This window comes from Choristoneura fumiferana, chromosome 24 (genome assembly GCF_025370935.1).
Source record: "Choristoneura fumiferana chromosome 24, NRCan_CFum_1, whole genome shotgun sequence".
Classification (NCBI taxonomy): Eukaryota; Metazoa; Arthropoda; class Insecta; order Lepidoptera; family Tortricidae; genus Choristoneura; species Choristoneura fumiferana.
In genome coordinates, this window is record NC_133495.1 from 3,982,443 (window position 1) to 4,008,985 (window position 26,543).

General features: G+C 39.6%; 2 protein-coding genes across 4 annotated transcripts in view; one reads left to right on the forward strand and one right to left on the reverse strand.

Annotated features, from left to right (window-relative positions):
- On the forward strand, window positions 1-22,069 carry Dek (protein). 3 transcript variants are annotated; one of them, XR_012452843.1, is made up of 17 exons: window positions 1-129; window positions 2,127-2,277; window positions 7,677-7,780; window positions 8,800-8,898; window positions 9,699-9,805; window positions 10,068-10,206; window positions 10,637-10,765; window positions 11,373-11,535; window positions 11,810-11,968; window positions 12,694-12,779; window positions 13,279-13,440; window positions 13,879-13,992; window positions 14,281-14,392; window positions 15,239-15,411; window positions 16,790-16,942; window positions 18,706-18,852; window positions 19,241-22,069. XR_012452843.1 is itself a non-coding variant. In XM_074106597.1 (16 exons), exons 1-16 carry the CDS (start codon window positions 88-90, stop codon window positions 19,253-19,255), a joined length of 1,908 nt encoding a protein of 635 aa, XP_073962698.1. In that variant the 5' UTR covers window positions 1-87; the 3' UTR covers window positions 19,256-22,069. The 3 variants fall into 3 exon arrangements, 2 of the variants coding, with proteins under 2 accessions (XP_073962698.1, XP_073962700.1); XM_074106597.1 differs by lacking the exon at window positions 18,706-18,852; XM_074106599.1 differs by lacking the exon at window positions 18,706-18,852 and having other exon boundaries at window positions 2,127-2,196.
- Window positions 22,061-26,543, reverse strand: part of LOC141441752 (uncharacterized) — a 17,991-nt gene continuing 13,508 nt past the window's right edge. The window contains 3 exon segments of the mRNA XM_074106596.1: window positions 22,061-23,385; window positions 25,257-25,359; window positions 26,187-26,286. Of these exon segments, the coding sequence (XP_073962697.1) occupies window positions 23,168-23,385; window positions 25,257-25,359; window positions 26,187-26,286 (421 nt within the window). The 3' untranslated portion in view covers window positions 22,061-23,167.

The following is a 26,543-nucleotide window of genomic DNA, read 5'->3' on the forward strand; positions in this document are numbered from 1 at the left end:
CATAAACTTTTTTAATGGGTGCGTGCATTTGTGTTGTCCGGTGTTTGAAGACGCTTTGAATTCGCTTTCAATTTCTTCGTAGGAAAAATGTCGGGTGATACCGATAAAGCGAAAATCAGTGACAATCAGGTATAGTTGTGAAATGTATTTTTGTATAATATTTCTATGCAGTGGTGCGCGTTTATTAAGCGTATTATTAGTGGTGAAGTGATGTTATTTCCGTGTTATATCACTAATGTTTGTCTGCGTCTCAACATGGCTGACAGAACGTTTGCTTCCCGCTAAACGCGGGAACTGCGCCACGGAGGGATGTGATATTAGTCAATATTTCGCAGGGAAAACTGTGAATGCCACCGTGATCAGTTATCGAAACTGGTTTAAATGGGATTATTTTCGGGATTTCGCAATTTTTGCCACCCCCGCCCCTTTGCATTTATGTGCAGGGCCTTTGTGAAATGTACCAAGATATATGTACATAATGACATTGATAGGAAATCCGCATGACCTTGGTATTTGGTTTTTTGCGATTATTTTTTAGAGTACGTGATAATGTCGTTCCAACGAGTAGTCTGTTGGCGCTTCACTATTTCAACGCGGTACGAAGCCGTCGATGTAAATAAACATGGTTTCTTTTGGGCCTATATTGCTGACCTCGGTCAATTTTCGTACCGCGCTTCTCGCCATTATGCCGTTGTTATGCTACAGTATCGTAGCAGATAGCAAGAAACGATGCAAGTCGATTGACCCTAAAATTTAAGACTAGATAATAATTCTTATTCACACACACGCATAAGTGCTATATGTACACAGCTGTATATTTAAAGATGTATAGGTCTATGATTAGAAGATGTCATTTGAATACGCGCCTTGCGTACTTGTGATAAGATTCATAATGTAATGGCGGGAAGTGGAAACTGACGCCGTACCCGACGTACGTTTCACTTCAGTTTGTTTCAGGTGCGGTTTGACAATGAGTCTAGTCTGAAATTTCTGAATTTTAATTAAAATGGTGTTTTGATTTGTACTGGAAAGTACACATACGATCAGAGTTAAACTCCATAATTCAGTTTGTACCTACTAGCATGTTTTATAAGAAATATTGATTATGGTTGTAATTTCTTGAAATTTTATCTTCAGGTTCAATTCACGTGTTTTCGTGATTTAAAAGTTTTTAAGTAATTTACATTTATTCTGTTCAGTAAGCGCTGTTTTTTCCTCTAAGGATAAAACTACATAAAATCATGACTAGGTATAATGTCTTAAAAATATATTCATAGGTACATCTAACGCCAACTTACTAACTAAAACATAATATATATACTAAGTGATTGAAGTTTCCAAAAACTCCCCAGTCTTTTACTTTCTTGCTAGTGCAGCACTGGCAGTAGGTACTTAACTTTCCTATTTTTCAGTAATAATATGACGAGTTTCCTGCCATTTTCACTCATGTTAATAAACATTTTGCAAATGAGATACTGAGAATTATACCTACCCCTACTACTCAGCTTTTATTAAAAAAATATCAAATAAATAAACACATTTGTCATTTCAAGGGTTACAGCTGGAAACAGTTGATGGTTGATCAATTAGATTAACAAGATAATTAAAGTACAAAATTGTGGTAGGTACATTAGATGTTATGTTAATAGGTAATGGAAAAATCTTGTCCAATATAGATGTATCAAACCATGTACGTAGTAAGCTAACTATGCTCATATGTTACATAAAAAAAATTCAAAGAGGGTTTTTTTTATGTTAGCTGTTATCTTTATAGTAATCAATCGCATAGTAACAATATATTATTATGTACTTATTTATTTTACCAAAGTATTATCTAATACTAAGTGTTATCTAAGAAATATTTTTTTATTAAGTAATTTTGTAGCAATATTTTGTTACCAAAAAAATATATATTACCTATAGCATAGCACAAACAAAAACACAAGTTAACAAACAGAACTTCAACAACCATAAAAAACTAAAAATTAAAAATATCTAAAAGTCGTAGGTATCTAATAGGCCCTAAAACTCTAAAATAATTTACATTTTCACAAGCCACAGAAACTCAATGTAACTCACACTTTTCAAATTCCGCAAATCACACATTAACTAACATTTATGTACAGGATGAAGACAAGAAGTCCGGCACGGGCGACGGGCACACAACAGAAGACGAGTCCTCACAAGACTCCAAGGGTGAGTCCCAGGGGTCCCAAGATGCCCCGGCCCAAGGTAACCTCGATGTAGATCAACCACCCGAAGACAAACCCCAAGAAGGTCAGAGTAACATGTTTGTGGGTAATACGTGTTCATCTACATTGCAACTAACCTGTGGGGCACTAATGGTTCATTTTTGTTATGTTTATGTGTGATTTCATCCATTCCTTATGTACACCTTGAATGTGCAGAAAAGAATTTGATGTCTGATATTAAAATACATAATCTATTGTGCAAATTCACCCTTACCATGTCACCCAATAGCTCACAAATGCCAAGAAGTTTGTTATTAATTGTAAAGTTTTTCAGTCTCAATAGTTTGAAGAGGCTTTTGTATGGTTAAAACCACAAATTAAGATATCAAGTTTTTTTTTTTCAAAAACACCAAATAACAACTGTCTTCTGTAACAATCATTTGTAATTAAATTACCTCTTGTTTGACCCTCAAACTAAGACAGGGCCGGATTTAGAGATCTGGAGGCCTTGGGGCAATAGAGTGGAGAAAACTATTTTCCAAATAAAATGGAGAATTGTACAAATTAATTATTAGCGAAAGTTGTTTATTAGTGTTTACTCGTCGTAATTAAAAAAAAATATCCGAATTCTCTATTGTGGGGGGCCCCTCTTTTGTGGAGGCATGGGGCCTCTTGACCCTGGATGCCCTTTAAATCCGGCCCTGGCCCGAATTGATCTTTTGAAGCTTGTTAAAAAAAAAAAAAATCGGACTCAAAAATGAGGTTATAAAATATAATTTTTATCTTTTTTAGACACCCAAAATGACTAGACACAACGAGTATCAGTGCCATTATCAATTAGTATTACACAATAGTTAATATTTTTTTGCAGTTGTAAATTATCTTCTACCTAAAAGATAAAGAGTACACATGCAAGATAACTTTGTCGAGATGTATAAACGTATGAACGAAATATTAGTGTACTGTACTTATTAGAAAATAAACTATTTTTTCTTAAGCTCACCTGCAAGGAAAATCGTGCAAGTTGCAGTACATTGCGCGGCCGTAAAGCGAAAGAGAGAAGTGAAGAGGTCATTCCAACGCCGCAATGTAGTGCAACTTGCACGATTTTTTTGCAGGTCTAAAGTCTAAACTAGGCTTTAGGCCGCGGACTGGAAGTCAGCGGACAGCGGAGACTCGAGCGTGTTTTCTGTTTACTACGCCGACTGGATGCTAATCGTATAGTGGTTGCTTAACATCTCACGCAATGAATAGAGAAAGCGCGCGCCGCGCTATCGGTCGCGCCTTGTCGTGACCGGCCCGCTGCATGCGGTTTCAACCTCCGTGTATCCACTGAGTTACTGCTAGCCACATAAAACGAGAGGGCTCGGGGTTTCTCTGTGGGATAGATTCAGAAATGATGATATCCGCAGTAGAACTAAGGTTTACCGACATAGCTCGAAGAATTGCGAAACTGAAGTGCCAGTGGGCGGGGCATATTGCTCGCAGGACTGATGGCCGATGGGGTCATTAGGTTCTCGAATGGCATCCGCGGAGTGGGAGACGATCTGTGGGTAGGCCTAGGCCGCCAACAAGATGGAGGGACGACCTGGTTAACATCGCAGGATCGCGGTGAATGCGGAAAGCACAAGACCGGTCTGAGTGGAGAGCCTTGGGGGAGGCCTATGTCCAGCAGTGGACGTCTTTCGGCTGACATGATGATAATGATGATGACATAATAGTACATTGTGCATTAAGGGGCGTAAGAAGGGTATTCCTAACGAGAGTCTATTAGAAGCCCGACGCCGGAGGCGGAGGGCTTTTAATGACTCGAGTTTGTAATATCCTTACGGCCCGTGATACACACAATGATTTTCATCACATTGCGAGGAAAAAAATGCAAAAAGATTACATAGTTTTGTGTCCAAACACTTCACAGGTCGGCAAAAGTAAGCCGCTAAGAAAACAACTGAATAAAATAATGGCTAGCCGCCAATACAGGGGGCTACTACAAAATTCGAAAATCGAAGTTGGTATCGTACCGTCCCTCTCACTCTCATATTCAATATTAGCGCCAGGAAAACGATATGAACTTCGATTTTCGAATTTCGTAGTAGCCCGCCTGATTGTCACTTTTTTCGAGTCGTCTACCATAGATAATGCTAAGAACTGTGTTTAGTTTAGAATTCAAAGGACACATGAAAAGTAATAGATACCTAACCTACCTACCTATAAACAATATAGTTATAGTATTATGTGTACGTAAACATGAGTAATATGTATACAGTCGTCATCACCATTACGGCGAATTTATAAATAATATTTTTAAATTAATATATAATATAATAATTATAATAATTAATATTATAATATAACGACATAGAATCTGTCTGGTTTCTCTAGACACAGACATTAGACAATTTTAAGTTAACTTTCGTCCTAAAATTATTTGTCGGTAGGTAAGTAATCTAAAATAGACGTCGACAACCCTAAGCGTCCGCGCCGGAGTAGGCAGTTTAGTCTCTTAAAGGGTCGGAGACAGTCGGAGTGGACCTACTTGTCCTCTTTTACTATGATAAACGTGTTTAAAAAGGTCAAAAAATTTAAACCGGAAAAAAACATTGTCATGTCATGAAATTATAAGAAACAAAGTTATTTTACTTGGCTTTTAAATTTGAACGAAACCCTCAGTGTGCGAGTCGGACTCGCACTTAACCGGTTTTTTGTTGTTTTATACGACGCGGCGACCACCAGTCTGCGCAAGCTATCAATGAAGAGACAATTTAATTTTTGCAATTTGATTGCATAACTAAAGAATAGTTAGGTTTTGACCCTACAACTACCAGTGCTTCTGGAATTCACGATTTGTTAGATCCGGTTTACTAAGTAGGTTACGTAGGTATTATGTTAAGGAAATTAATGTGACACTAAACTGGTTTATGACCCATTCCTCATAATTTATTTTCTTTGTGCTTAATCCTCTTACGTATGTAAACGAGCAAACCTAAAATTGTGCATATAGGTATTGCTCTACCATCACTTATCAATTAATTACACGTCTTTGAATTGTGGCTTGTGGCTGAGGCTTCGACTCCGAGAAAATTCGAACGTCGTATTATGCCGCCCCGCTCACTCTCGTAGTATTTAAAAGGCGTGTGAGAGGGACGGTGTGATACATATTTCTAATTTCGATTTTCTAAAGTAAGACTCCCGATACGAATCAGTTAACTTGATAATGATTAATCCGAAGTAAAAGCGGCAACAGACGGTTTGACCTATTTGAGACTTTGCAAAAATTAAGCTAGTTGTCGAATCAATCAATGTTTTTTATTAATTTACATATTTACCATTCCGGCTTCGATTACGGCTTAAAACTATTTGTATTCAAGGCCAGTGATCGAAAATTGTGAATTAATCTTATAAGGTGGGTTTGTAAACAATCCTTGTAAATACTTTAAAAATATTTTGTTTTATCTGCTGTATTTCCGGATAAGTACAAACTAGGGCTCTTGAACCAACTTCAACAAGAACCAGTGAGATACACCTTTGTTTGACGTCATCTGCACTTCATTGATAGAGGTAGAGATAGGGGTCAATCACGGGTCAGTTTTAATTGAAAAAAAAAAATGGTGTTACAAAAACTCGGTTAGCGTCATTCTACTTGAATTTTGCACATAATTTTCCGATGCTTCTATTAACATAGGTATATTTTGGAATATCCGAGGGCCGAGTCTCCAATTTGCTCCATTGTGATCGGAAAACGTAAATAATTAGGCTATCGCTTACGATAAGATTTGTAAAATTCCTAACTACGGTAAGTGTCCGTAAATCGAATAGCAGTGGTCATTGACGTCCCCAGCCTTTGTATGAAAAAATGGTATTTACCACCATGTTAGTAGCTTTTAAGGGCAATAAATATGAATCTATCAAGATCAAGTCACTCCTTTTAAATGATTAAGATAATATTTCAAAACTGAATTTGTAGTCCCATTTTAATACATCAATTTTTTTTTTCGTCAAAGATAATGTGCATTTTAAACTAGAATAACCTGTTAATAACATGCTTTGCTTATAATGAAACGCTTATTCTTGAATATTTTAATTGCTAATGGAAAATCTACACGGTTACTGAATATGTACAGTCAAGGGCAAAAATATGTATACACTTTAGTACCTTGTCTATTTTCGTCATATTGGAACTGCCATAAATATGAACTGTCACAGTGGTAAAAGTGACAAGGTACTTAAGTGTATACATATTTTTGCCCTTGACTGTACAGAGAAATGATAGTTGCATTTAGTACGAAAGAAACAAAAAACCGTCCCTGTGCGCTTCGTGAATGTCGGGCCACACGTAGTTCCGTGACTTCCGTATAGTATCTAATATTCAGCATCAGCATATATACCTGTTCAAAAGTAAGTCTTAAGTTTGATCGAACATTACCCTTTAAGCCTAGTTAACTCTAACTATGGTAGTTTTGGTTTCAAATTATTATGTGTAGTACCTACTACCGTGACTTTTCACGTGTTCAAAAACATCCTCCCGTCTTGGTCACACCACTTCATCCTAAGTAGCATTAAAAAAGGTAAAAAAAAGGTGTTTTACAGTCGCACATTTTCATCTCATTGTGGTTATAAACGTTTAATTATTCAATTTAAATTTTATCTAATATGAAATTCAAATTCAAATTCAAATGATTTATTCAGTAAATAGGCCGCAATGGGCACTTTTACACGTCATTTTTTAAACTACCAGCGCTTTCGAAAAGACCATCATTATTGCCAAGAAGAATGCGCCGCAAGAAACTTGGCAGAAAGTCATTTTTTCATAATAATATAATTACAAATAAAATACTTAAAAACTATATTATACAATTAAAGAAAAAACAATACAAAAAATAATAATAATAAAAATACAGGGATGTATGGGGTCCCTTAGTTACAATACTAAACACTAACTATATCTAAACTATATCTACGTTCAGTGGAAGTGTAGAATGCTTCCACCGTCATAAATTTTAAAATAATAATATAATATAAAATATGTATAGGCACTTCAATCAATCTTAACAATTACCTACATAAAATATAATCTGAAATGATTAAAATGTATACTCACACACAGACAGACAGACTTTGCAACCTACCTGCACATTGAAGCTTGCTGTTGCACTTTGAAGCTTAATATTTCGGACGAGATAAAATAATTTTTCCCCACTTTACGTGGAGGAGAGGTCTTATCAAAAACTGTTTTCTACAACTTATTCTACCACTTCGTGAAAATGTTTATAGTGTACAGTCAAGGGCATAAGTATCTATATAGCCATAGCATAGTATCATAAATATATATACATCGACCTTATGGTTAGTGGCGTAAAGTTGTATAATTATTTTTGACGTATTGGTAACATACATTTATTTATAACCTTGACTGTACAAGCCTGTTTATGGAAAACTAGAAGCTAGCGTATTTTAAGCTTTAATCTTTGTCTTGTTTTAACACAGGCGATGCAAAAAGCACGACAGCCAACGGCAAGGAGGATGATGCGGCCGGTGAAGACGCTAAGGACGAGAAAAGAGATGCAAAAGCAGGAGGAGATGTGAAAAAGGTATGAAATGTCTCTATTTTCGTACGAAACCTGCTAAGAGCGGTGCAGCCAGCCATATTCTGCGCCTTAGGGCATACGCTAGCTGGCGCGGGTGCACGCCTGCGGTTGCAAGTAAAATCCGTCGCACGCGACGCTTTTAGTTAGCGCTGCTCATACTATTTTTCTCAATAAGCGTGCAAACCGCGTCAGTTTGCTTAGGCATCGTACATCGCTAATTCGGAAATATGACATTCGGCAAATCTTCGTGGTTTTAATAATCGAAATCTTGATTTCGAATATCAATAAATTTAGATAAATTGACATGCATACTTAGGTTAGGTTAGGTTGGAATTGCGACAAGGGGCGCGAAGCGCTATAACTTCGCGGAATAGGAGCTCCGCGCGGAGCTCCGTCGACCTTGTGTCACATTGCTGAAAATCAATAACAGTAAATACTGTTTTAGGTCAATCTAACCTACATAGCTTAAGTTAATAAGTCGGGATTTATTATTGATCGGTGTAATGATATTCGGAATTTTGAAAATCGGTATATTAGTAATCGGAATTCGTATTTTTGACATTTCAGATTATTATTTAGTCTGACTTCGTATTGTTCGGTTTATTAAAATTCGGAATTTTGAAAATCGTGACCATTAGGTATATTTAATTTTTCGATTTATAAAAATTGGTATTTTGAATTTTGTGATTCCGACTTTCGGAATTTCGTTTTTCGTATTTATGTAGTGTACCCTCTAAAGAGATTTCGGATTAAAGCTATTAAAGGTCGTGCCATAATACAGGCGTTACTTCTCCTAAATGCATTGTAACAACTAACAGCGGAGTCAACTAAGAGTGATGCAGCGCCCGTTGGAATAAATGGTTTTTGAAGAAGTGATTTTGAGTTGTTTATTGTTTAAAATGTTCGATGGACTAATGATTACATGGTTAGACCTTCAAAAACAATATCAGAAAGAAATATAGATACGACTGAATGGTATATTTGTATTGTATTTTATTTACGAAAACTTCTAATTACCGCAGGAAGAAAATGGTGAAACAAATGAAGTAGACGAGAAAGATGGCGTAAAAGAAACCAAGGGTGCCAAGAAGGCGCCTGCCAAGAAGAAGGCTAAGAAAGAGGTAACAATAACATGAATATCTGACACTGTTCAGTAATATTCCAGTTTAGATAATGATTTTTTTCTTCCAAGCCAAGCAATATGCAAACAAAGTCAATATGCAAACACGTCAAGTGCTTAGAGCCCGCGCAGACAGAGAACGGTCTGGAGTTCCGCGTTCCCTGCGTTTTAACCGCTCGCGAGTTCCAACGCACATAAAAGGGGTTCAAATTCTTGCGTTCCATTTTCGTCCATGTCTTTGTATGTGCAACATGTCGCCAGGAAGTTCATCTTCAGAAGAATTGCTTTTGCGGAGCCTTCTAAAAAAAATAAAATATTGGGTGCACCCAATTAACACAACACGAGAAGAACATGGCCAATTCAGTAGTATTTTTCATGAGTTACTTACCAACGAAGAGCGATTCTATTTTCTTTCTTCTATTCTTGTAACTTTCGTCATCGGTGAACACGGCGCGTTCTCTGTCTCGGCGGTAAAAGAACGTTAGAACGCGCAGCGCTCCGCTTTGACTGCTGCCTGCTGTGCGTAAGGGACACTCAGCACATTCGAAAGAAAGCAGAACTCTTAACGCGGAAATCGGAATTCCAGACCGCTCTCTGTTTGCGCGGGCTCATCTCCTGGTAAAATCATTCCAGGACATTGCTTTGCGGGGTCACGATTTTAACGAGTTACAAGAGTTCGATCGGACACCGCAGTGTCGTGACACTGAATTGGTTATTTCTAAATACCTCCCAACTCGATAGAATCACAACGTTAATGAGGAACTCTACTGTGAAGTGTTTTCAGCTAGTTTTTTTGCTTAGGATACTGAGGAAGAAGATGAAGATGAGGAAGAGGAGGAAGAGGAGGAAGAAGAGGGGGAAGACGGGGATGAAGAGGGGGAGGAAGACGAGAAGAAGCCCAAAGAAAAGTAAGGAATAATAAAATCAATTCAAGCAACCTGTTTTAATATTAGTTGATTTTTCTTTTACATGTCCACACTGCAATTAGGATCAATCTTCTCAGATCATGAGATCGGTTTGTATCTGTGTGAATGAAGACTTGTATCAAAGCGTTGTACAGTCTAAACTGCGAAAGATGAGTCATCTTATAGCTATGACAATTTAAAGGGGTTTTCAAATTGAGTCACAAAATCGTGAGCATACATTTAAAATGTGATGTTTCTATGACAGAGTTAAGAAGCCAGTAAAGAAGGCCAAAGACGGCGATGAGGAGGGCGACGAGGAAGAGGGAGACGAGGAGGAGGGCGAGGAGGAAGAGGAGGAAGAAGAAGAGGAGGAGGAAGCGCCCAAACCCAAGCCCAAAAGAGAGGTATGCCTTTAGGTGTTAATATCACCAGGGAAGGATAGGAACCACTAGGTTAGTCTGCGAACTGGTTGCTGGTGACCAGTGACGTGATCAGATATTGATAGTGCTGTTCCCGATACCAGCGGTTAGGTCGCTCTGTAAAAGTGACGGAGTGTGAGCAATGTCGATATTGATATCTGACTGCGACGTGACCATTTTGACAGCTAGTTCTTTCTTTCTTTCCACTTCAAACTCTGTTTCTTTACGACAACGGAACGTAATGCAACTTGGTCAACTTTTCTTGCAAGTCTAAACTGGGCGTGAGCCATTAGAGTCTCCCGACTTTTTCGCTCAAAGCTTTTTTCTATCAGCTCTTGCCAATTCCGCGTCGATAGATGTAGGGAGACCCTCAATGTGCCCTTATTGTTTCATTCATGTGAGTTTGTTTGTGTAGCCAACAGAGCCGCCGGTGCCGCTGCCGAACGGCAAAGGCATCCCGCTCGGTCACATCAACAACGTGGAAATATCGCTGTCCCGCTTCAAGACGCAGGATCAGAAGCTGCTGCATCAGTATCTATATGGGGTGAGACATATACACTATCTCGTCTATACAATTTTAGCGAGGTCCGGGGAAACTAGGACGGATCCAGCTTTCCTTTTACTTGATCGAATTCTAGTTATAACTACATCAATTTCCCTCTTTTGTCGCAGAAAAATAAAAAAATAATAAGTTTAAAAGAATATCTACTGTTATCTACTGTGAGACCCAGTCCAGGGCCCTCTGGATCCGCCCATGGGGAGAAATGATCAAAATTGGTGTGTGATAATACTACAATGTTAAGAATGATATATAGAATAGTTGTTATTTGAGTGCTAGGCCATCCGCCTCCCGAAGCAGCCGTTTTCGGTATTTTTATGAACACCAAAGAAAATCTTGCCTCATGTAGCTTTCTCTCATGACTTATAAGCTGCCTTTACACGCTTTCCGAGTCTTGGCGTGTATTCACAAGCGCAAGCGCTTGAAAACTGTTGTTCGACATGCTAAGTACTACGATCGAGTGTCCGTTTTTGAACATAGATCAAAGGACCGATGCGACAGGCTATAGAGTTGCGGTGCTAAAAAACCGGTGTTTGCCTAGCGTATAAACTTAAAGGTAGCGATGGATGTGTCATTCTCTTGTTTGTTGCAGCAACTCTGCCTCGATCGCAACGTTAAGCGCAACATAAAGAAGTTCCGCGGCTACGAATGGGCGGCTGGCTCGTCCGAGTACAAGGCCAAGGTCGAGGAGACTGCGAAGATGGAGCCCAAACAGATACGCACCATGTGCGAGATGCTTGACCTCGACAAGAAAGGTAATATTGAGGACTTCAGTCGCTTGCCGTAGGGCGCTGGCGTTAGATGTCTTCGTCCCCCTCCCTCTCCTTTCGCGGGCGCCGTAGGAACCAGCTAAGGGATACCAGAAGACTATGAAAGTATGGGTTGCCAATTTAACACACGGGAAACGGCGGCTGATACGCTTCAGAGCCCCACTCTGCTTCCAGATCCAGACAATGTACTGTTAACTACAGTGGGTGTTAACTTATGTAGTGACGTGTGACGGGGCACTGACATGATTACTTGTTACAGGATCTGTGTCGGAGCTGTCGGCGCGATTAGTCGGGTTCCTGCAGCAGCCGCAGAAGAATTCCCCGCACGCGCGCGGCGTGGCGCGGCCGCCACCCGCCGCCACCGCCACGCCCGGCGGCCGCCCGCGCCGCTCCGCCACCGTCAAACTGCACAACAGAGGTAACCTTCATACTGACTACCAGTAGTCACCTGAATTAATTAGAAGCCACATCTGAGCGTGCTAAAGTATCGAGGGGGGGGGGGCTATTACGAAATTCGAAAAATCGAAGTTCGTATCGTACCGTCCCTCTCACTCGTATTAAATGATATTAGCGTCAGCGGGACGGCAAGATACGAAGTTCGAATTTTGCACTTCGTAGTATAGGGCCTGACACGTCCTACCGGCCCTAGCAATAGAGTCGTTTCAGGTAATGATACAAGCTTTGTTTTGTATTGGTGCTCGTGACTTCCTGGCTTAGTTTTTGTTAAATCGTGTTTTGTTTTTCGAAGTAGTTACATCTTACTAGTATTAGAAATACGAGAATTGCATTTTTATGTGTGCGTGCGACAAAACGCATATGCAAGTTGAAGTAGCAATGGGCGAGCTCGATGAACTGACAACCGTTGGGGCAGAAAAGTCCTTGAGTGGTGACTACAAACCGGAAAACAAGCCTTGGCAGGCCTCCCATTAGAGATGGACGGACTGACACCATCGTGAGAGTTGCGAGTTGTCGTTCATTGTGTCGTTTTAAGGGGAGGCCTTTGGTCAGCAGTGGACGTCTTCCGGTTGATCATGATGATGACGCAGGGAGTAAGAGTAGCGTTTCCTCGTGCCGCCTGCACAGCACTAGCAGCGTCCACGGGCCCACGGGCTATCTATGACCTTAATCGTATATTTTGCGCAGGTTACTCTGATGAGGAGTATGAATCGGATCCAGAAACTAAAGTCAAAGGTCCCAAACCGCCCAAAGATGGATCAGAAGATTCGGATGTAAGTATAAAACAGTCTTACTTTAGTTAATTATATATTCTGGCATCTCAATCGATTAAATGTTTATGTATTTGTTTTAAAGTAACAAAATGTGTACTAGAGGTCCTGTCTTGGAAGTATTGTTTTGTGGTATCTGTCTACCTTATTGACACTATTTATATCAGCTGTCAAAACGCGATTTCCCATAGCCCTTGGCGTGCCATCTCTGCCTGAAAACTGACCGTCGGGCGCTGCGGCCGTTTTATAAAATTTACCGATGATTGACATGGTCGCTCGCGATGCTTCACGAATCCACATACAAGTTCAAAAAAGGGTTTTGACTTTTTTTTTGTATTTTTATTTATTTTGTGAGTTGTATGATAATAACAAGTTTTGACTTCACTTATTTGCCAAATGAATTCGAATTGAATACGACTACAAGTCAACATACAAGACTAAAGTTAAGTGTTTTACGTGAATATTTCCTATTAGTCAGTTTTAATGTATGCGTTGTGCGCAGGGTTCATTCAACCCGAGCGGTTCAGAGGAAGCGGACTCAGACTTCGACCCCGAGGCGGGCGAGGGCGCGAGCGGCGCCGTGCGCAAGCGGAAGAGCACCGGCCGCCGCCGCTCCGCCGGCAAATCCGCCAAGCGGGGACGCAAGAAGGGCGCCAAACCCAAGGTACTGTAACGACTGAAGAGTGCGACACTAGCACAAACCGTAAACAAACCGCCATGACAACGTCAATTCTCTTTATTTTATAGTTACGGATTATGACCTATTTACTTATTAGTAACAAAATAACTATGATCTTTACATTAAAAAGTATTGAAATAATACGATATTATGGCATCTTACGGACATTTTAAAGACATTTAAGACATTCAAAAAAACTGTTTACGGTTTGTGCTAATGCTGCATTCTGACATTACTACAATTTTCTGCCGTTGAAAGTGCAACTGAGTGTTTTTCTTTAAATAGGGAATACCCCATTTAAAGAAAAATACTTTCAGTTGCACTTTCTTTTTATTTAAACTTTTAAGGAATACATCGATCTGAACCCTACATATCAGGGATGGTCAGCCGAAGCAATCCCGGTAACTTGTTATTTTGCTGCAGGCTGGTGGTAAGAAGGGCCGCGGGCGCCGCGCGCGCTCCGAGAGCGAAGAGGAGAGCGAAAAGTCCGGCAGCGAGAGCGAAAACGAGTCGGGAAGCGACGCGGAAGACTCCGACGTAAGTACAGTACACCTGGAATCTTTCAACGCCTGCGGAAAGAGAGCTTATGCGTTAGTGTTTCGATTTTAACCTTACTCTTAAGCTTGATGTTATTTTCAAAGTGTTATGTACATTATAATTAAGTGGGTAGAACTCTCTTGCTTTTTATAATAAAAGGTGATTGATGGAGGGTAGACACACACATTCCCATGTATGCATGCAAGCACAGCTCCCTAGCTGAATAAAGTGTATTTCAAGGACTATTAGTGTTTTACTGGACATATTACAAAGCAATTGTCTATCCAGGAGCCGAAATCGAAACGCGGCCGGCCGGTTGCCAAGGGCAAGGGCAAGGCCGCCGTCGCCACCAAGAACGCCAAGGCGACACCCGTCAAACGGAAAGCGCCCACGCCGCCAGGTAACCTTATATTATTCATCATATCAGCCAAAACACGTCCACTGCTAGACAAAGGCAAAGGCCTCCCCCAAAGAGTCCCACAATGATCGGACTTTGGTCCTGCGGCCTTTCCTATCAATCGTTCAAAGGTGACTAGAATTGTTTTTTTTTAAGGGATAAGTTCAACTTCGTTTTCAGGGTTCCGTACCTCGAAAGGAAAAAACGGAACCCTTATAGGATCACTTCGTTGTCCGTCCGTCTGTCCGTCTGTCAAGACCCTTTTTCTCAGGAACGCGTGGACGTATCAAGCTGAAATTGATATCGAATACTCAAATCTGCGGTCCCTTGAAGCTCTGAAAAGTCAAACTTCTAAGTCAACGCAATCAAAAGTTACAGTCATTAAACAACGTGTTTCCATACAAATAGCAGTGCACTGAAAACCTATAGGGCTCTTCCAGTTGTCCTAGAAACTTGAAATTTGGTATGAAGGTAGCTATTATAACACAAGCAAGAAGAAAACTATGGAAATCTTGATTTGTTGTCTGTCTGTAAATATGAATGACCAATTTAATCTGACCCCACACTGCGTACATTTTACTTAAGAGTAGGGCTCTGCATACACTGGATGTATTAAATCACTCGGAAAAATCGAGAAATATCTTCAAGACACGACTCCCGTTTACATACCTATAAATGTGCACGGAACCCTCGGTGCGTGAGTCCGACTCGCACTTGCCCAGTTTTTATATATCTCTTTCTCGTGTTAACTGTTACTGTCATGTGTTTTATGCACAATAAAGAGTTTGAGTTATTTACTAGATAGTATGTTGCGTTTGTCTTGGGTAGTTAATCGTTTAATTATTACAGCCAAGAAAAAGCCAGCCGGTAAAGCGGCAGGGCGGCCGGCTAAGAAGCCAGCCAAGAAGGCAGCGTCTTCCGAGGAGTCCGGCGAGGGAAGCGAGGAGGAGGAAGGGAGCGAGGAGGAGGGCAGCGAGGAGAGTGACGCTCCCGCCGACAAGAAAGGCAAACGCCCGCCCACGGTTAGTCCCCTACTTTGTAGTTTACAGATAGAGCGGTCCGGAGCTATGTGTTCCTAGAGTGACATGACCGTTCGACAGTTCCGACACACACGTGACATTCAAATTCTTGAGTTCCATTTTCGCAAGTGTCTTTGTACGAACGACAGAAGACGTTGTAAAGTATTCTGAACACGGAAATCCAGACTGCTCGTCTATGCAGGCTTGTAATGCTACCACCTCTACAATATTCAGGCTAAGTTCTTAAGTAGAGTAAGCTAAATATGAGATATACTAGGAATCGGTCTATAGCAGTCTGCATTCTTTTGACAATCAAGGACCTCGTAGTAGTGTGGCCAATTTGGTCACAACCAAAAGCTTTTTTTTTTCTTTCATTTACCGAACAACAGCGGGCCCCTATAAGCATCTGAAGTGCATTTACCAGAGCTGAGTGTAGCTAAACCACATACAATAAAAATCTTAACTTTGCTTGGTGGAACTTCCCTATTGATGGATTTATTCCTTCCATATCATGGTGATGGTTGCTCTAAGCAACTGCACTGTTTTGACGCGATTTCTTTAAAAATGGTTCTAGACTTCGACCTTTTACTTCCTCAACGTAATCAACATATATTTCGATCACATGTCTACCACACTATCGTTTATGGCGAAGATAAAGACAAAGGGCTCCACAGCCGCTGAAAAATCCACCTTGCTAAGACCTCAGACAAAATTGTGCCACGGTACGAAATGTAATAGCCCCAATACAGCAATGGCGGGCTCAGGATGACTTCGTCCACAGTCCCATTTTGTCACCTTCTTAAATCGTCCTCATTCTCATACAGTCTACTGTTCTGATTCGCCAACATTCCCACGTCGTCACTTTCCTATCTTGTCCGCTTTCTTACGTGGGCCACAGTACCAACTCGTCAACAGTCTTATTTCGACTACAGTGCTAACACGTCAACATTCCAATTTAGACCACAGTGCCAACTCGTCAACATTATTGCATCGTTCATTATCCAGACTAATATAAATGCTCTATAAATGATTATTGAAAAAGGGCTTTTTTTGCAAATTATTCTCGGGATATTTTGCTATTAAAACGCTTAAATTGACCAAGTACTGCTGTCCAAGTAGTACTGTGGTCTATAAAAGAAAGTGGACGAGTTGACACTGTGGTCGAAATAGGAATGTAGACAAAATGGGATATGGACGATATCAGAAAGTGGACGAGTTAGAAATGTGACGATTTAGGAATTGCAGGCTGACGACATGGCACTGTGGACGATTTAAGAAGGTGACGAGATGGGACTGTGGACGAAGTCATCCTGAGCCCAAAGGCGTGTAGTGTAGTGAGATATTGTGTACAGGTTGTTTAAAACTAGTGTGTATGCGTTAGGACGATGAAATCAAGAAGTACGTGAAGGAGATCCTGGAGGGAGCCAACCTGGAGCAGATCACGATGAAGACCGTGTGCAAGCAGGTCTACAGCCACTACCCCGACTTCGACCTCGCGCACAAGAAGGACTTCATTAAGGCCACAGTCAAGTCGGTATGTAGCACTCCACCGCGATGCGACGCGTACTATTCAATCTCAATAAAAGATTATTGAAAAACATTTACAAAGGTATTAAATAAGTGGAAGATACCCAACCACTTGCTGAAATGTTCCGGTTTAATTTTAACCCCCGACGCAAAAAGAGGGGTGTTATAAGTATAAGTTTGACCCCTATGTGTGTCTGCCTGTGCCACCGTAGCTCTTAAACGGGTGAACCGATTTGAATGCGGTTTTTTTTATTTAAAAGCAGGTTTTGTAGCGATGGTTCTTAGACATGTTTTATCAAAATCGGTTCAGCCGAGATATTTAACTTTAAAGTGACATTGTCGGGGGTTTTACAACTTTTTGTTGGTTAGTTTAGATTATGTAGTACAGGTAGTGCCACCAGAGTTGAAGTCACGCATACAAGAACATCTCGTGTAATTATAACGTTTTAAACTTTCGTGATTTCGAAACGTCGAGGTAAATATAACTCGTGTGTTTTAGCGCGATAAGTCCCGTTTGTGGTATTTTGACTATGTCGTGTAATGACAGCAGAATTTTAACATTTACTCACTCATTTCATTCATTCTCTTTTTGAAGCTGTGTGTGCAGTCATTCACTTCAACTCTCGTGGCACTGCCTATACCTTGTCAGTGGAGTGTAAAACTTACTAGCTTTTGCCTGCGGCTTCGCCCGCGTAGAATTCGGTTATCGCGCGCTGTTTCCTCGGGAACTGTGCATTTTTCCGGGACAAAAAGTAGCCTATGTCACTGTCTGGCCCTTTAACTATCTCTATGCCAAAAATCACGTCGATCCGTCGCTCCGTTTCGACGTGAAAGACGGACAAACATACAAACACACACACTTTCTCATTTATAATATTAGTATGGATCCACTGTTTTATACATGAACAGCACGGGGTTAGCCAAATAAGTAGTATTCTTAAAGAAAACGTCTTATCAAATGAAGTCGCTAAACTCGAACTTTCAAGCTGAGATAAGCGTATTATTATCGACATTATTTTTTATGACATACAAACGATAATCAAATTTAGTTAGGGTGGTAGACCACGTATTCGGCTGATGGTGCGCAGAATTATTTCGACGTAATAACGCGTGTTAACATATGTTTTGAGTGATTGAAATCCATACGTATACTTACTTTTATACTTATACTTATATATATTTTTACTCATAATATTATAAATGCGAAAGTGTGTGTGTTTGTATGTATGTTTGTATGTATTTTTGGCATAGAGATAGTTTATGGGCCAGAGAGTGACATAGGCTACTTTTTATCCTGAAAAAATGCACAGTTCCCGAGGGAACAGCGCGCGATAACCCAATTCTACGCGGGCGAAGCCGCGGGCAACAGCTAGTAGATACGTATTTGTGCATTTGACCATATGCCAATAAAGTTATATCTAACCGTACTTTCCCAATCTCATATCTACATGGATTGAACTGTTACAAAAGAGATTCTTACGTATACTTAAATAGTGTGTTGCTTTTCAAATTAATGGTGCATTGTATCTTGAGGGCGGTAAATAAGGAATTACGAGTGAGAGTCGTTGTCGATGTTCGTAATTCCAGTACCGCGCCCGCGTGGCATTCAATATTTTTAATAAAAAATGTAGATGCGAGATTGTAAAAAAAGGGAAGTGTGGTGATTGATGTTGCAATTTGTTTTAATCAATATTTAAGTGTGTAGTGTGTATGTATGTAACCATGTTTTATTTATTCTGATTTGTTTTTTTTTTCTCTTTTTTGTTGCAGTGTATTTAAGATGTTAGGAGTTAAGGGCGGAGTGTAGATGTCTTCATAGTTTACCTATAGTTTAAGGACATAGTTATATATTATTACAATAATAATATATTATGAAAAATAAATATCTGAGGCAGTGGAACACCCGCATTTTTCAAGGTAGAGTTTTGCTTCTTTTTGCTTCTTTTTTTTTGTATATTTCTCAAAGGTATCAAAATAGGGCGAAAAAATATTTGATGCTGTCTACGTTTTGTTTCCGAAATGTTTGACATAATACTTAGGAATTACTTTAAATTTGGATTTATTTTCGAAATTTATTTTGTTCTTTTATTATTATAAACTTACAAAAAGCTTGCAATTGACGATAGATCGTGCAACTCTAGTTTCGCCCACTTTCAGTGGTCGAACCAACATAAAGTTTGGTAAGGATTTGTTGATTGAAATGACAATGCGAGTATGGTCAACAAGAAAAGTTTTTTTTTTATGTTGAATATAATTTTTACAAAATATACTTTTACGCTATTTAACAAATACATTTACATTTCAGCTCATTTCATCGTGAGCAGTGACTACTCGGCCGCAAACACATTCATAGAAAAGTAAGATACACCACTTAAAAACATTAGACTAATACCGCGCCGCGATCCCGCTCGCCACGGGCTATTCAGATCACTTTCAATTTACTTTAAATATACTATCTCTTGGATATAACTTTTACATCTTTGAACAAGATCGGATAAAATTTAACCTCACATTTGTATAATATTGTTACATATTACATGTTCCAATAGTGTTTTTTTATCTTAAGTTTTTATGTGATACTAGTGGTCTGTTGCAAGAATAATTTAATTTTACTGCATGTGTTTATGCTGTATGTTAAACCTCTCATTAAGAGGTACTTGTCGATTTCTCGAAATGTTTGACTTGCAACAGCGTTATTATTCGCTTTTGACTTGAGGTAATTGTTTTAAAAATTAACTAAGGACATGTTTGTGATTTAAAAACTAAGTAAAAAAATACACATCAAATATTACTTTAAATTTAAATCACATTCTAATTTACATTTTATTCGTTTTTTTAGTAATTATTATGAAATAATCAAACAGATTCATTAGAGATTTTTTTTACTATATGAGAGATCCAATTAAATCTTTACTCTATATTTTGATTGTGTCAAGAAATTTTCGTCTACATTGTTTATGGTAATTATGGTACTTGAATTGAAAAGTTGTTATTTAATTATTTACGGTTAAAGAAAGTTTGTACAAATCGAGGTTTACTTATAGAAAGATACTCTTAGTTCAACTAGTTTCAATGTGCAAAAACAAAGAGTTTGGTTTGAAATGTTGCATCATGTGACTTGAGAATAAAAAGGTTCTGTCCAGCATTATCGGATATTTGAATCTAAACCGTTATGAGAGCTTTATATATACATACTTGCTAGGGAACTCAAAACCGGTTTTTCTCCATACATCAAAAACCGGTTTTGAATTCCCTAATACTTGCTAGTCCTTTTGCACTTTCAACCTTATTCTCATGCCATGATTAGTGTTTTTAACTATCCGAATTTTGGTTTTAAAGTTCGATCGTACAATCGAATGGGTAGGTAGTAGTACCTACAGTAACATTTAGATCAAGATCATAATAAATCGAAAATGTACTATCGAGATATAAATGACTACAAAAAACTATTTTTATGATGATATTATCAGCTTATAGTAACTTACCTCTTTTGTAAACTTGTCTGAATAGCTTCAACTCTCTGTTTACCTTTACAAGCTGCATACGAAGCCGGGCAGCGTCGCGGCGCGGGCGTATGTAATTTTATGTTGTAGGAATAATTTCCACTAGCGTAAGGATAACGAAGTAAGCAGCTCTAGGTTTTTTTACAACTATGTTTTCACTGTCTGCAACGTCTCTTGTACTTGTTCTTTTTTGTTGGTGTATATTTTAAGTGGAAACTGCAGCCTGCGTTAAGTTACCGCTCGTTCAAGTTGATCGGTTTTCTATAGCCTTATACTAACCAGAGGAGAGTGTATTAGATGTCTTATTTCAATTTCGATAGCCTTTTTAAAATAGATTTTATTATGTGTTACTTTTAAGGTCTAAATTTTCAATACTATCGTAGTAGTCATACGACTGATAATTGCAAAATCACTCCTCAAAATAGCATCCTGAGACCACGTTGAGTTACTTCTGTCGCTTAACGCAAGAGCTGTTTACATTTTTCAGTCATTGAGTTAAGTACCATTGTTTATTTTTTTTAACATCGAAAACATTGTACAAAGTTCAGGACTATCCCTTTGGCTAAATTAAGTTAAAATAGTTGTTGATTGGTTTTTAAAATAATGTCTTGAATGTAAGTTTATTTTTTTAATACGGAAGTAGATTTAATGTCGGAATTTCTCGCAGTCTCGCACTATCGCAAAAGTAAAACTATTCGGTTAAGAATTGATTAAGTGTACTTTTAGGATGTGTAAATATACACAGGAAAATAAATGGTATGGGACGTGTGACTAAAATATATATGTATTCTGGAAGTAGTAAGTAATATTTAAGAGATCACGGTTATATTGGAGCTTGAACGCAATTTCGAAATAAATTGGCCTTGATTGTAACTGAAAATTCGTGTGAATTACAGACAAACAACTCTTAATAGGGTCCCACAGCCGTTAGATTGTTTCGCGGTCAAGTGTGCCTTTACATCTTGACATTGTTTAACATTTTATAATAATAATTGTTTATTATGCAATATAGAGTTGACATGCATTTCAAATTCATTGCAGTATGATTTTTATTTAAGTTCTTCAAATGTTTAGTACAATAACGTTAAATAAACTAGGTCGAACTTGTAGACGGTACGCATCTGACAAGGGGAATGGCATGCGGAATACGAGAAAGGATTGTACAGTGTTTTGGTATGCGGTCTTCTCGGAGGACGCTTGTACTAGCCTGCTACACTGCAACAGTGTACCTCGGGTCACTCGCTTCATGTCCTGTTTGGGTGCTCTCACAGCATTTGGCGTTCGCAAGTTACGGTTCGGACGCGCCGCGACGCGATGCCCGCAATACGTGGCGCTGTAGATACTTTAATTTCTATATTCGATTCATATCTACCACGACGCATTGCATAGCAACAAACAATATTTCGTGTTCTGTTACTATTCTCGCCTGCCTCTCGGCCCGACCGAACCCGTATGTTAAGATAGGCTAAACAACATTAAATGTGTAATTGTGAATTTTTAACCTTATTTTGGTTGACGTTTCTTTGTGTAAATGGCTGAGATCTGTAGCGAAGTAGTGACACGGTGTGATAGCGAGCGACTGGTTCCCTTTTACAATTGGATTATAGATAATAAAGTAAATAAAAGTTTGATATGTCTCTTTTATTTCCATCCTTACGGCCTGGCTGTATAGAAATATACAATATCTTACAAAAGTATGCTATAATTTACATTTTATATCTAGTACATTCTAATATTAAATGGCTTTATTAATTTATTAATGGACGGAGTTAAAGATAATTATTAAGGCTGCGTTTCAACCAGAGACGTGCGAGGAATGTGTTATTCATGAACTAATAGAAATTTAATTTACCAAACCTCCCACAGCAGCTCTGGTGGAAACAGGTAAGCGCAGCGAGGATAGGTAAATGAAGCGTTTCTATTGGTACATGAAAAACATTTCTCGCACATCTCTGGTGGAAACGCAGCCTAAAGCTTGTCCAAATGGCGCTGATTTATTTGCGACTACACTCGCGTTTCAAATCGCGCGATCGTGATAAGATCACCTAGACTCATACATTCCAGTCTAGGTACCTACTAGCGACACTGCGTTTAACCTCCGACACAAAAAGTGGGGTGTTATAAGTTTGACCGCTACGTGTCTGTCTGTGGCACCGTAGCTCTTAAAACAGGTGAACCGATTTGAATGCGTTTTTATTTTATTTGAAAGCAGGTTTTCTAGCGATGGTTCTTAGACATGTTTTATCAAAATCGGTTCCGCCGTTTTTGAGATATTGAACTTTAAAGTGACAATGTCGGGGGTTTTCGAACTTTTTGTTGGTTATGCATGCGTCTAGTATCCGCACGAAAGTTGCCGCTGAGTGGATATTGATATAATAAATGAACGCACATCAAACATTTGGACGAAACAAATTTTAAATGCGCTTGTCTACTCGCGTGTAAATCGCGTCATCTGAACAGGCTCTTAACGGAGTCCAAGTCAAGTACACTTTAATTGAACAGGAATGATAAGATTATACACCATTTCTTGTTTCAACTTACAGCTAATAGATATTCGATGATTTCCACAAAATATTTGTGACTTGAGCGATTTTAACTATTTACTAAATACACTACGAATAACTTAGTAAATACACACACTGAAGTGACTTGCTTTCGAGTTGCAAATAAACTCTTAAATATCGTGACTTCGTGAACGAATAACAGGTCGCAGTTCCAATAAAATAATGCTAAAGTTTGGTCTCGGGCTTGGTCGCGGGTTTCCGACGCCGCCGCCGCTCGTAGTCGTCCAGCGCGAGGGGCCCGTGGGTCGCGGGAGGCCCATGGGCCGCCAGCGGGCTGTGGGTCACATGGGGAGCGTGACGCAACTCCGAGTAGGTTTGTAGCTGTGAGGCCGCGGAACAGTTGGACCGGCGGTCGCTATCGTTGTCACCGCTGTCCACATCGCCTGTGATAAAAAAACAAACAAAATAATATCGAGGATAGCGCTCAAGATCATGGTAGAATGAGATTGTCTACACCAGGGGTGGCCAACCGGTCGATTGCGACTTAATCTAGTCGATCGCGACTATTAATCTAGTCGATCGTGGCAAAAAATATAAATACTGAACTATGCTGTTTCATTGGTAGATCGCACAGGGTTCAATTCAATTCAAGTATTGACTTGAACAATACAGTGATTGTGTTCTGTCAGTAAACAGATCTTGGGTCTAATCAAGTTGGCCACCCCTGGTCTACACCACTTCTGCGTCTCACAAAAGGCGCCATCATAATTTAATTTTGCACTGGAATTATTAATAAGGGTTCCTAGTCGACTACGGAACCGTAAAAATGGTCAAAATTGGTGTGACGTACTTTATGGATGGCCCCAAATGGCGCCCATTGCCCTCTGGCGCTTAGAACGACCGGCTCCTATTGCTGTATGTACCTACCCTAGGGCCGGCGCTGGGATAGATGAGTATTCTATGACTATTTCTGAAGAAGTTGTCCATTTTCAGTTGTCCACTTACTTATATAAGAAAAATCGGACGCTATTTCAACACAAAAAATAAGTAATAAGTATTGTGTTTAAAAATATACAAAACCTTGTGGTAAAGATGATAAAACTGATAAAAACCGGCCAAGAGCGTGTCGGACACGCCCAAAATAGGGTTCCGTAGCCATTACGAAAAATTAAGTAATATTTTTCTAAGGATTTCGTATTTTATACGGATTCTTCCAAGTTTAGGTATATTTTATATCTTGGCTGCTATATAAAAAAATCACCCCCATTTTACATCTATGGGAGGTACCATATTTTTTTTTTAATTTTTTTATTGTACCATTTTGTCGGCATGGTTTACATATATATTCGTGCAAAATTACAGCTTTCTAGCATTGATAGTCCCTGAGCAAAGCCGCGGACGGACAGACAGACAGACAGACAGACATGGCGAAACTATAAGGGTTACGTTTTTGCCATTTTGGCTCCGGAACCCTAAAAAGTCAGATAATCTTTGTTGTTTTATCCAATAGAAAGTTTCGATGTAGTTACAAGATTACGATTGCGTGCCTGCATTCCTTACAAGATTTCGTGACGTTTTCCTGACTTCAAGAAATTTTGGATGTTTTATGCAGTTTATGTTCTATGATCTCGTCCTTGGTGTTAATAATTTCTTGACAAACTGATTTCTTGTCAATTTCATGACTGGACAACTTTTGAGAAATAAGTAGATAAGTACCTAGAAATAATCTTATGTCTAACCAATGTCTAACAAAGAAGACCTGTCATTTTGTCGCTTCTCGTATCTAAAAAGGCTCGACTCGTCCGGGGCGCCTAGATGGCATTCCTTCACCATATCTTTCTATACGGTGAATGCCATCTATAGGCGTCCCGGGCGAGTAACACCTTTGTAGCCTTTTTAGATACAAGCGACAAAATGACAGGTCTTCTTTGTTAGACATTGGTTAGACATAAGATTATGTCTAGGTACTTATCTACTTATTTCTCAAAAGTTGTCCAGTCATGAAATTGACAAGAAATCAGTTTGTCAAGAAATTATTAACACTAAGGACGAGATCATAGAACATAAACTACTCATAGGGACCATCCATCGATCGATACTAATAGTTATTTACATTTTTTACTTGTAGTATAGGTACCTATACATATTTTTTAACTTAGGTATTTTTAGGATAGTTTTTTGTTTCGATTGTACATTCACTAATTTGTATTCATTAATGTGTGTTATTTAATAAAACCAATTGGTATTTAATAAAGTGGTTAAGTTGAGCTAGTGCTCCGCGGCGCCTTGTAGTGCCGGCCTCTGGATCACTCACCGTCGCTGCTGTTATTGCTGGGTACGTGCGCATCTCGTAGTCGCGGCCGCCGGCGCCAGTAGCGGAACTCGCGCGGCAGCGTGTACGACCGAGGTAACGAAATCTGAGTACAACGGTTAAAAAGACTTGAAACATGATAGCAGTTAAAATACCAAGCCTCTTTCTCAACGAAGGGGTAAGCAGAGATTGTTTCCACCTGCTATGATCCTGACACATCTTCCGCTTCATCAATACCCATTCATTAGCCTTTTTATACATGCTCGACGGTTTCGGATACTCTACACTCAATAGGTCATTTACCTGAGTTTCACTTATACTATAATAATGCCGATCGCGGGGTTTTTTAGCCAGTGAGGTTCCGGCACTGTCTGGGCCTTCCCTTTCCAGTCGTTATTAATGGATTCTTTCCGGCTGCTTTTTGAGATGGGCTCTCCTACAAAGCACCTCATATAAAAAAAAATACTTATAACAAGTAAACAAAAGCAGGGACCTAGTGTCTGGCCCTAGATCTGCCTTACTGGGACGCCATGGCGTCGTCTCCGGCTACGTATCCAAACAATTCATATAGAAATGTATACATACGGCTATCACTCAATTGGCGACACTTTGGCAATGTCGCCAATTTGGAAGCGTAGCCACTAAGTAGTGGCGACTGGCTGCTCTGCATCCTGGCAACTTCGCCACTAAAATGTACACGCATAAGCTGCACCTCACGCACTCAGTCGCCAACCGGTCGTTATTTTGGGCGGCAATCTCTACGTCCATTCCTGACGAAGTCGTCGAACTGACTGAAGAGTAGCCATGGCTACTCTGTTTGGTTACCTTCGGACGCCAGAGGTAGCCATGCTTGCATTGCCAGCGGTGTCGCCATGGCGTCCCGGTGAGGCAGGGCTCTTCAGGCGACCCAACCCCCAAAAATACAAGCTTTACCTGGCTGTCGATGTCACTAGGAGGCCGCGGCGTGTCGCGCGCGCCGTCCGGGTGGGACTCCTCGCCACTGCTCGCCGCGCCTTCCTCCTTCTTTCTGTTTCTTAACAACAAAATGTACTTTTCAAATGGTGATCATTTCATAGGAAAACAAGCACATGAGGTTGATAACGCAAAAAAATAATAGTAAAGAGTAAGCATGGGACATACATTTTCTTTTAAATAAGTTGTGATACAAAAGTTAATTAAAACGAATGTAAAAATCACTAATATTTGTTGAAAAAAAATGAAACCGATTACTAAACCCTTGAAAATATTTTTCTAGGTATCTACAGCTCGAACTCGGTGCCTCAGCACGAG

What these genes read in the sequence shown, in the direction of transcription:
- Dek (XM_074106597.1), top strand. Translation starts at nt 88, where the DNA reads ATGTCGGGTGATACCGATAAAGCGAAAATCAGTGACAATCAG. An exon ending in GCGACGCGGAAGACTCCGAC is followed by an intron (nt 13,993 to 14,280) that starts GTAAGTACAGTA and finishes TTGTCTATCCAG; the next exon opens with GAGCCGAAATCGAAACGCGG. An exon ending in GAAAGCGCCCACGCCGCCAG is followed by an intron (nt 14,393 to 15,238) that starts GTAACCTTATAT and finishes TAATTATTACAG; the next exon opens with CCAAGAAAAAGCCAGCCGGT.